This window comes from Pelodiscus sinensis, chromosome 25 (assembly GCF_052426305.1).
Source record: "Pelodiscus sinensis isolate ZL-2025 chromosome 25, ASM5242630v1, whole genome shotgun sequence".
NCBI classification, from domain to species: domain Eukaryota; kingdom Metazoa; phylum Chordata; order Testudines; family Trionychidae; genus Pelodiscus; species Pelodiscus sinensis.
The window spans coordinates 21,336,359-21,347,594 of NC_143076.1; the positions used below are offsets into that span (position 1 = coordinate 21,336,359).

The following is an 11,236-nucleotide window of genomic DNA, read 5'->3' on the forward strand; positions in this document are numbered from 1 at the left end:
GTAAGCCACTGAGGCACAACAATCTTAATCAGGCAGTGTCCTAACCTGTATCATCAAGCCTCATTATGTCATCACGCAGATTGGTGCCTCCTGTTGTTGCCATCACTTTGGCACCTCCCATGTGTTTGCTAACCTGGATACAGATCTGACTGACTTGCAGTGCTAGTTCTCGAGTGGGAACGATCACCATTGCTGAAAAAGATACACAAATCCTCAGCACAGGCTTTTATATTGCATTTTATCTTGTAATACCATCTTCCTCCAAATACAGAAATGCACAAAAGAATGCATTTATCCTTATGAACGGGGCTTGCCAAACCGTGGCGAGCCCTGCTCGCCAGCCGCACTGTCTGGCGTTCTGCACATGTGCAGATCGCCCAAACCCGGCTCTTCCGGGTTACAATCTACTCGCCACGGGCGAGTAGATTGTATTATTTGTCAAGCCCTGCTTATGAAAGCATGCATTCAAACTATGATGGCTAAACTTAAGAATTTTCATAGACCTTCTTAAACTTACTAATGAATCACCATGGAAACTGCATGGGTATTCTTCATGGCAAGAAGAAGCATAAGCTAACTGGCATTCCTTGTGTGGTATTGAACAGTGCCAGCCACAACTTATATCCCAGCTACCTGAATACTACACTTCTTTTTAGGGTGTAAGTAAAGATTGAGAAATTGAGATTTTCAAAAGTCTTGGGTTATTTTTTTTGTAATTCAAAAGTGTGTCCAAATTCCCAGGTTGCTTTCAAAAGTTAAGCCACCAATTTTAGGTATAAATCTGCAGGCAATGAAGCTACATGGACACCTATAATCTTTTAATGTCCCATCCATCCCACAAATAAGTAGCGCTGCTGCAGCATACATGTCAGTTCCTAGATGGAGCTTCATGCAAACCCGTCTTCAACTTACCTTGTATATTGTCCTTCTTTAAGTCTAGCCGTTCAAGTAAGGGAATGAGGTAGGCTCCGCTCTTGCCCGTTCCATTTTTAGCTCTAGCCAAGATATCCCTACCAGACAAAGCAATGGGAATACTCTCCTCCTGAAAAGCAAGCATAGGACAATGCAACAGTAAAACCTCAAATACAAACTTAAAAAAATAAAATAGGCTATTTAACACAGACCCCGATTAGAGACAGGTTAACTTTTCAATGCAACACGAAGTTATATAAGACCATATATAACTAAGGGCACATCTAAACAAAGATTTTTCGAAAGACGATATGCAAATTCCATGGGAATTTGCATCTCTTCTGAACACATTTTTGAAAAAGGATCTTTCAAAAGTGAAAGTGTATGCTTTTTGGGGGGAGGGGAACCCCTTTAGAAAAAAACGTTCTTCCTAAAAAAAGGTTTACATGGTTTTTTGAAAAAGGGGCTCCCCCCCCCCCCCCGGGAAAAGAAAAAGTGTCCAGACTTTCACTTTCAAAAGAACTTTTCAAAAATGCGATCAGAAGAGATGTAAATTCCCGCAAAATTTGCATAGCCTTTCAAAAAATCTTTCGAGTTTAGATGTGCCCTAGGTATGGTCCTTGCCAGACTCATCAGAATGAAGACAAATTCAGCAATCCACTTATGAAAACTCTGCTCCCAGGATCCCATTTATCAATACCCCATTAGTCTAGCTTGGTCATAGACAGAGTGAATGGAACAGCTATCACAGGAACGATCCCAACATAGACATACATGTATAGAAACAAAAGAAGGTGAAAGGTGCTACCAAACTATCGCATGGGGAGAGAATGTTACGCCACCCTTTTCCCGACACCTATTAGGCCAGAGAACGAAAGAGGGAAAACTGCCTGCGTGACTTGAAAATCAGGCACCTATTCTAAACATTTAGGGTTGCCAGATATTTTCACAAAAAATCCCGAACATGGCAGGGAAAAAATTGGTTGATCAATTACCAGACTGTCCTGGCAAAAACCAAACACCTAGCAACCCTATAAACATTACATTGTTAAAACAAAGGGTTTTGTAGCATTTTAAATTTAAAATATTCTCTATGGAGACAGACTCAAGGACCCAAAGTATGTTTATTTTCTGTTGTTCAGTAAGAGTATTAAACTATTCTTTAACACTTAAGAAAAAAAGGACAGTTAGAGCCTGGGTGAAGAGAAATGTTCAGAATGCTTTGTATCATATACCCCACTGATGAGCTGAAACAGCCCATGTGTGTGTAATCTTTCTCCATAGTCCAATTAAAAAAAAACACTACTAAAAAGAATTTTCAGATCACTTTCCATCAAAATGCATTTCAGTCACTTTTTGCCCCACCACTCCTGAGAGGTGCGTAATTAGGTTGGCACAGTGTTGCAATTAAGGAGTAAGATGAACTGCTATAAGGTTCTACAGAGACTTTTTGAGATGATTACATGGCATGTAGTCAACCTGTGGAACTCCTTGCCAGAGGAGGCTGTGAAGGCTAGGACTATAACAGAGTTTAAAGAGAAGCTAGATAATTTCATGGAGGTTAGGTCCATAAAAGGCTATTAGCCAGGGGATAAAAATGGTGTCCCTGGCCTCTGTTTGTCAGAGGCTGGAGAAGGATGGCAGGAGACAAATCGCTTGATCATTGTATTCGGTCCATCCTCTCTGGGGCACCTGGTGCTGGCCACTGTTGGCAGACAGGCTACTGGGCTAGATAGACCTTTGGTCTGACCCAGTACAGCTGTTCTTATGTTATGATCAACTCAGAGCTATTAAGTTTGTCCATTAAAAGTGAAGAGACAAGATTGCTGAAATCAATGGGACAACTCTCACACTTGAAATCTCTTAGCAAATTGGGACTACAGCCCCCTTAGCTTCTCTGTTGAGAATCATGGGATCAAGCTTTTAAAAAAGTAAAAAGCGCCTAATTTTTGTTATAAGTAGTTTAGAATGAATTAAGTTTCAGAAATTACATGGTCAAAGCCCTAGTGTCAAAACCTCAAGGAAGCTCAAAAGCTTTACATGACTGACTAGGAGATACATGTCAGCACGTGGTACAAATAGTCTGCTCTGTACTAACCTGAATAGGAGATGGCTTTTCCCAGCCCATTTCAAAAATTCCCATCAGCAACTCCCTTTTCAGACAGTAATCTTCAAACTCATTTCCTTTTGTGGAGGTCACATCCTGAGTTATCAAGAAAACAGAACAGTAAGACCAAGTCATATAAACTATCCCCATACATTGGTTTGACTGAATAACCTACAGAGACTATAAATCCAGGACAAAGACGAGCTGGCTAAATGGATTAATAAACGCTTTCCTACCCTGTATCATTGTACAATTGACAAAAATTTATGTAATTCAACCACGAATAATTACATAGTATTGGTTACTGGAGGCCAAAGTAACCTGCATACACACTTAAAAACTGACTTGCAGAAAGCATTAAAAATAAGACTTCACCCTGTAGTATTCTTAAAAGTAAAAACATATCCTCTGAGTCTCAACATAACTGAGAAGAGAAACATTTACCAAGTAATATATATATCCTTAGAGATATTCTCTCCTTTTAATTAAGTTTTAAAAAGTAGATCAGTAATGAAGTCTCGAACTGTTACAACACAGCAGGACACTGTCACGGCCATTTCTCACACCCTCAATCCCATGCCTGTAGTTACCTTTAAAACATTCTTACCGAAGTTTTGATTCTCAGATCCTTTGGAGGGAGTTTTAAAGTCTTCTTCCAGTCATCACCAGGTCTGCAATATAAAAACTCTAGTTAATATTCCTATTCTGTGTTAGTAACAATTAGTATTTTGTGCAAATTAACAAAACCTCAACCCTCTAGTGAGGTAACATTTCTTCAGTTTTACAAATGTGGAAACTGAAGTAGAGAACTTAACAAGGAGGACTATGACAAAACAAGAATTAGAACTCAAATTCCTGAAGTCAAGTCTCAAACTTAGAACACTATACTGCTCTCTAAATGTCACGATGTAGATGCATCAAAAAAGCTGCCATAATTAGGTAAGTCAGAAATGCTGTGTTTTTCTTAGACTATTTTAAGAGGAGAGTTTCTCAAGAACTGATTAGCTACTCACTCTTATAGCTACTAGCAAATATGACCAGCAACTATTCACTTCAGGAAGTTCCTCTCACTATTTCAAATCCTAGCCAAGTTTCTCCTAGCCAATCTTATAATCCTATCTTTTTTCCAAAGATAAGAACTGTCATATGACAACACAGCACTGCTTCATGATAAACTGTATCTGCTCTCAGTGTCAAATGCTCATATCTAATACCTTGAAATACAGTAAGAACACAATTCAGTTGTCTAATCTGTACAATTTCAACCACGAGGAAAAAGGAGAAAAGTTTTCTTCCCATCCCCAACTGATGTCCTGTTAGCCAGATTCTCAATAACTTAAGGCTTTGGACTAAAGCCATACTATATTTTGGACCACTTCCGTGAATTCCATTCTCTTCATCTGGCAAGCAGTTTCTTCAAAATTACTAAAGCAGTTGAAAAAGCATAAAGAGGAAAATATATGACATTTATGCAGCATAAAAAGTTCACTTTACACATGTCTCAAGTAACAGACCAAAATTTGAAGCTGGATATGGGCATAGTTCTTCCCTCCAATTTCTAAGTCCTGAACCCATAGTTTATAATGCTTTTTTAGAAACTCCTAATTTGGGGGGAGAGGAAGGAACTGAGGAGTTTAGTGTTACAATTGTTCCATATACACTTTATTCAAACCTGGACTAGTATAAAAATTAAATTTAAATATAGGGATTACACATTTTAAAAGTCATGTTTTGTGAATCATCTAGGAAAGAAAATGAGCAATTTGGGTCAATGAAAAACTGGAATTTCCAGTTTTAAAATATTACTCTCTGGTTCTAGCATTTAATGAGAAATATCTAAAAAACTCATGTAATTGACCTGTGTGTGGGTAGAATAGGAGACAAGGAAACAAGACAATACACAAAGTGACTGAGGTCCATTATGTCACAATTTACAACTTGTATTAAGCTATGGTCATATACACTTGTATTAAACTACAGGGACTCCCTATTTTCCCCTCACCATTAGTACTGATGCTCAACAAGTGATCAGAATGAAAAGATGTTTCTCAGGGATGAGTAATCAAGGAAGGAAGAAAAGCAATTATGGTAAGCCATCAACCTTGGCTTTGCAATAATATACACCTTAACAACATGCCTTAACTTAATTCTCACAACTGATAAATAACCAGGATCTGCCAGAGAGTATATTAATTTCACATTAATCTTCTGAATTATCAGTAGTGCATATTCTCATCTGACAGCATATTTTGCATTTTAAAGTAGCAATAGGACAACACAAGAAATTTTACTCTCCAATGCCTAGCAACTCAACACTTAAGACACTACTTAACATTTATGCAAATACTTACTTAATAGCGGTGGTCATACTCTGCGCTTGCTGTTGAGTTCCATTATTGATTGCATTGGTGTTCTTCAGCTGGTTCATCTGTTGCTGAGTCTGTGTCCCCGCACTTCCTGGGACTGCACTTGGTTTTACAGGGCCTCTAAGCTGCCCATTCTGACTGGATAGACCCATTATAACAGGGTTCTCTGTTCTGGCCGTGCTCATGTTTGTTTGTAAGGATGTCTTTTTAGACGTCAAAACTTTGAAAGTCAGTACAGAAACTGTAATAACAGTTTATTAGACTCTCCAAAATGAAGAGATAAATAAGTCTTGCTCAATATATGAGTCCTTTATTGCAATGCAGGCAAGCACCTGTAAGTCTCTCAACAGTAAAGTAGTAACTTGCTCTGATGCACTTGTGGAACAACTTTTTTTAAAAAAGCCCTCTAACAAAGTTGAATTCCATCTGAATTCACTCACATCAATCTGAAAAAGATGCAGAAAAAACAATTAATACACGAATTGACTGTGTACAAATATATCACATTACTGTGATTACAAACTATTATGCTATATGAACTGAAGCATCACCACAAGCATCCAAATCCTCAGCACTTTGTCTTAAAAGACAGTATCATAAATAAGTTAGCTTCCATATGATTATGTCCTCATTTTTAAATCTTATGCCATAATGTGGAACTCTGTAAAAATGTGTACTCCTCGCATTTTTATGTGATTAAGTATTTTACAAATATTAACTTCACCTCAGTAACATAGGTATGAGTCACAGAGATATTTCACCCACATTTGAAGTGCAGCCATCTCCGGGTTAGAACACAGCAACTGTTTATCACCATAAAGTAATGGCTACATATTAATTAAGAATAGGAGATGCAGTCCTCTAAATTAGAAGGGGGGGAGGAGAAGAGAGTATTTATGCAGTTACTTTACTTGCTCTTTTCCTCTCTCAATTGGAGTAGCAGCAGAAAAGAAGAGCACATTAATATAGCAAGTAAGGCTGAAAAAACATCTGAAATAACCTGAACAATACTGGAAATCTGAAAGTCGTTTAGTTTTAACTGCTGATTTAATGGGTAAGCTGTACAATTAAAAAAAAACACAACAATTTCAACTTCCAATAGTGAACACAAGTCCTTCACTCAGTGAATCAAAACAACTTCCTGTTTTATTTCATTCAAGAAAGGTAAACAACTACTTACAATACTTCAGTTTTCTTATCTGAGACAGCAAATCTGACAAGTCTTAGAGACTCCCTTCTTAATGTTTTAATTGTGCTAACACCTTGAGATAAATTCAAAAAAGTTTTCCTCACTAAAACGCCTGCCTGTTGCCCTCAGAAAATAAGTACATACAAAACCAATTCAAAATTTAGTAAAAAAACATCAAATGGTCTGGTAGCATTTTATAGATTAACAAAACATGTAGATGGTATTATGAGCTTTCGTGGGCACAAACCACGTCTTCAGATGACTGGGGTGGAGAAGTGATGACTGAAGAAGTGGACTGTGCCCATGAAAGCTCATACCACCATCTACATGTTTTGTTAGTCTATAAAGTGCTACCACAGACCATTTCTTGGTGTTTTTTTCCCCCTGTACAGACTAACTCAGCTACCCCCTGAAGCTTCAAAATTTAGTGACAATATTGGGAAAGTATTATAATGGTTTGATATTTTGTTTGCTAAACACAATGACTTGTACTCTTCATAGAAAATTACTGAAGTGCAACTACAAGATAAGTTACTGTGAAGTAACCCTAGAACTGTTACTAACAAGTCTACCTCCCTCACAAGGAAGGGGGAAAGGATTTACAGGCTTGACTTACAGTATCACCACTACAAAGAACTGCACTGTATAAAATAAATGCAAAACAAAAGGTGGCATTAGCTGATCACTGAACTCTTATAAAGAAGTTGTTTACCTGATACCTTGTCCATACCAAGGTTAAAAAAAAATCACCTATATAATTCAAATACTAACATTCCTTAAAGGGACATTATCTAGTCACTTTCAAGAGCAATTCTAAGTAGTTTTAAGTACAACAACTTGCTTCTGAGTCTGACAATGTCTATTGTTTTACAACCAAGTTGTCTTTTTTTTAAATCAGCCCTCAGTTCCTTTACTTGTATTTCACAGTAAAGACAAAGCAAGTGACTATGGAAGGGAAACCGTTAAAATTAGTATGTGAAGTACTGCTAACTGCACAAAACCATGTTTAAATACCTCCTCCAATATCTGTCAAGTCATTTTACATGGCACACCTTTTGAGGTGAAATATTTTGACACAGATCATTTTCAAGTACCTTTAATTTACAGGGACACTTATACATCCAAAAATCATTTTAATGAAATGCTTTAAGTATTAGAATGTTTAAGAAGTCAAGAGAAACACTATTTGGATTTAGACATTTCCCTTCTATGTTACTACTAAAAAAAAAATTGAAACATATAGCTAGTCCAGAAGCAGCAAACATATAAACAGGGAGTTACAGCAAGAAGTAAATTCAATTTTGAATTTTTTAAGGCTCTGTTTAATAACCTACTTTCATGCTATTTTACCTGACAACATGCCTTTGCACTCCTTAACACTCACAGGAAAAACATTAGATTATGTTATAGAGTAAAACAATATTTAATAAATCTGAACAAACCTAAAACTTCAGGGACAGCTTAAAAAATTAGTGCTCTTTACTAGCAAACCTCAACATTCCCCCTCCCCCTTTTCTAAGCATTTCCTTTCTTCATTTTGACCACGTATGCAGGACTCTGGAAGCCGCTGCCACTAACTATATTATTTCCACTCCCCTTTCTGCAGTGAACATCCTCCTTTTCCCTGGGAGCTTTGATTTTTGCCTAAAGATAGCACATAACGCTACAAGAAAAAACAAGACTGGGAGGGGACACTTTTTAAGAGATCCCAGGAATCACTCTTTCGTTGTTTATAAAAACTACTCCCTTGCATCTTAGCAAAGACCTCATTAGTAGGCGGAGGTGAGCTGCCCCAGAACCGACCTACATCTCCTCTAACCATAAAAGCCCTCACTGAAGCTCCAATCAGTTCAGAAATGTCAGCCATAGTCTCATCCTTCTACACACCAGAAAAAGGTCTCGTTTTCCGAACCAAACAATGGAGCGCAGCAGCTTAAGCATTTATTGCTTCCCTCCCACTTCGCCATGGGGCTCAGCCCGGGACTGACAGCGCTTCACCACCAAGCTTTGGTGTGAGTCCGATGCAGTTTCTGCAGTGCTTAGGAAAGGGGGCGATTCCGAAAGGCGGGCGCCCGGCCTAACAGCAAACGTCCATAAACCCTAGAAATGTATCTGCGCAACATCAGCGGGCACCATCCGTCGGGCAAACAAAAGACACCCCCGGCCGCTCGGGCCCCAGACCCCGCGGGGGCGGTGCTCCCCTGACGCCCAACCCGCCCCCCGGGCAGGGCCCCTAAAAGATACAACAGCGCCGCCCCCCCCCGCCCTCAAGGTCAGGCTGCCAGATACAAGCCTCCCCCCCACATGACCCCCGCACACACCGCAGCGCCGCCCCCCGCAGCAGCGATCGCCCGCGCCCTGGGTAACACGCCCCTCCGGGGCAGCGAACACACCGGTCTCCATGCGGGGGGGGTGAGACCCGCCAGACCCCTCCCCGCACTGCGCCCCCCGCCGCCTCCGGGCTCGAGTGGCCGCCCGCAAGGCCAGGCCCAGCCCCTAGTGCGGGGCAAGGCCGCAGGCCTCACCAAAGAAGCGGCCGCCCAGGCCCGCGCGGCCCCATGCCCTGTCCCCAAAGCCGCTCCTCGGGAGCCTGCTCCCCGCCGCCGGCTGGGCTGCCCGCTCTCCCAGCGCTAAGGAACCGCTCACTTGCCCGCTTGGTGCCTTGTTATGGCGATTCGACGCTCCAAGATGGCGGCTTCCTTCTTCCTCCCGTGCGCCCTCCCCCTCCCGGCCGGGCCGCGGCCAGGCCCCGCCCCCCGTTACCTCAGCGCTGCTGCGAGCCGCCGGGACGCCTCGCGCCGTCACCCCGCCCCCGCCGTCACCTGCACTCAGCCGCTCCCGCGAGGAGCCGCAGCGCCGGCCGGCCATGCCCGCCTGGTCAGGCGGAAGGGAGGGGGCTGCCGCAGGGCTCGACCCGCCTCCGCTCAGCCGCGGCCGTTTCCCTGCCGCGCTCTTCGCCGCCCGCTTCTTCTACAGGGGCCCCCAGCACCGCCTCCTTCCTCCGCGTCACAGAAGCTGCCGCGCGCTTCGCGGCCTCCCGCCCTCCGCTTCCCCCCGGCTGCGCGCGCGGCTCCCTCGTGGGCTCCGTCTAACTGAGGCGCAGCTCGCGCCGTGGCCCCGGCTCCCGTGAGCGGCTGAACACCCGCCTCAGGCTGCCCGCGGCCCTGCGACGCTCACAGCAAAGTCGGTCCCGAGAGAGACTCGAGCCTCGTCTAGGGACCCTGGGTGAGACGGTGCCGACTGGACACGCAGGGGTTGTTCCCCTCCCCCGGGAGGAAAGTGTCAAAATTAGCGACTGCCGGGAATAACTTTCTGAACAACCCTTCGACTTAGTAATTTAGGGAGTCTCAGCCAGCACGCGAGGAGGAGCTGACAGCGTGCTCTTTCTGTTCTTCATTACAAACGAACAGTTGTGGCGGCAAATAGGTTTTACAAATGATATTTCAAGTTTTGCTGCCCTCATAATATAACACTGTATTAAATCTCTGCTGGAAAAAATATTGAACATCAATGGCAAAAAATAATATGGAAACAGTTGAAGGTGAATGAAAAAAAGTTTTAAATCAGATTATTTTAAAAAGAAAATTGAGTTTTTTAACAACACACATCTGCATAATAGAAAATGGTAATTTAGTAGACAAAAGCTTGAATATATTCCCGAAGTAATTATCCTTTATACTCAAATTTGTATGTCCATCTCTCTCATATCTGTATTTATTCTTACATGGGTTAGCACTTAGCTGTTCTGCTCAAGGGAAACATTTTCTCCATGCCTTCCTTTTATGCTCTCTCACTTAACCAAATAGTATTTTGTTAATTATTTAGCTGCACTGTTCCTTTTAAACCATTATTTACTAAGATACCCTCGCATCATTAATAAAGTACCAAACAATTTAACAGTCAAACGATTTTTAATTTTGCATGACAGGGCCCCAGAAGAAGCTTCTGAAGACAGCAGGGAATACAGGAAAAGCAAGTTTGTAAGTACAGTCAGGGCTTAATTTAGAATCAGGTGACCTAGGTAACTTCCAGGGGGGCCGGGTGCTTTTTTTTGTTGTTAGTTGCAAAAGGGAAAATAGAATGCTAAACACAGGTACTCTGTATGTGGATTCATTTTTTTTACTAACCTCCTAGAATGTTCTGGATCTTTTGTAGAATCTTGTTTTAACCTTCCAGACTTTCTGATAACTGCATTTTCCTCAAACCTCCTAGAAGTTGTCAGACATGCCCTTATGGGTGTATATAAGGGGCAGGGCATTGCCAGTCAACCTTATATGACCAATAAAGCACACGTGCCACCCATGCTCCGAAGTTGTGAAGTGGGGTACAAATGCAAAAAAAAAAAGTTTAACGATTGGAAAGGGGCACTAAAGACATCCCTTGTTTGGGGTGCCATTTCGTCAAAGACTGGCACTGCGTACTGCTGTGGTCACCAACCCGTCAATCGCAATTGACTGGTCAATTGGGAGGGCTCAACCAGTTGATCACAAGGCGTTCAGGGGGGCCCCCCATTTCACTCCACCCCCAAGAAGCCCCACTACCTTCCTCTAGTAACAATGGAGGTAGTTCCGGCTTCCTGTGGGGTGGAAGGAAGTCCAGCAGCTGTGCGCCACTTCAGGATTTCAGGAAGTGCGCTGGCTGCTCCCTCTCCCCCAAACAGCC

General features: G+C 42.1%; 1 protein-coding gene across 6 annotated transcripts in view; it reads right to left on the reverse strand.

Moving 5' to 3' along the window:
* The window catches only part of DDX6 (DEAD-box helicase 6), a 31,305-nt gene extending 21,769 nt beyond the window's left edge, over window positions 1–9,536 (reverse strand). The window contains exons 1-6 of one of the 6 annotated variants that reach the window (XM_075909584.1): window positions 9,397–9,536; window positions 5,371–5,831; window positions 3,627–3,690; window positions 3,011–3,115; window positions 913–1,042; window positions 46–192 (exon numbers count right to left, since the gene is read on the reverse strand). In XM_075909584.1, coding sequence (XP_075765699.1) covers window positions 46–192; window positions 913–1,042; window positions 3,011–3,115; window positions 3,627–3,690; window positions 5,371–5,570 — 646 coding nt within the window. In that variant the 5' untranslated portion in view covers window positions 5,571–5,831; window positions 9,397–9,536. The other 5 variants (XM_075909581.2, XM_075909579.1, XM_075909582.2 and 2 more) reach the window with 5 other exon arrangements.
* Window positions 9,537–11,236: the final 1,700 nt, after the last annotated feature.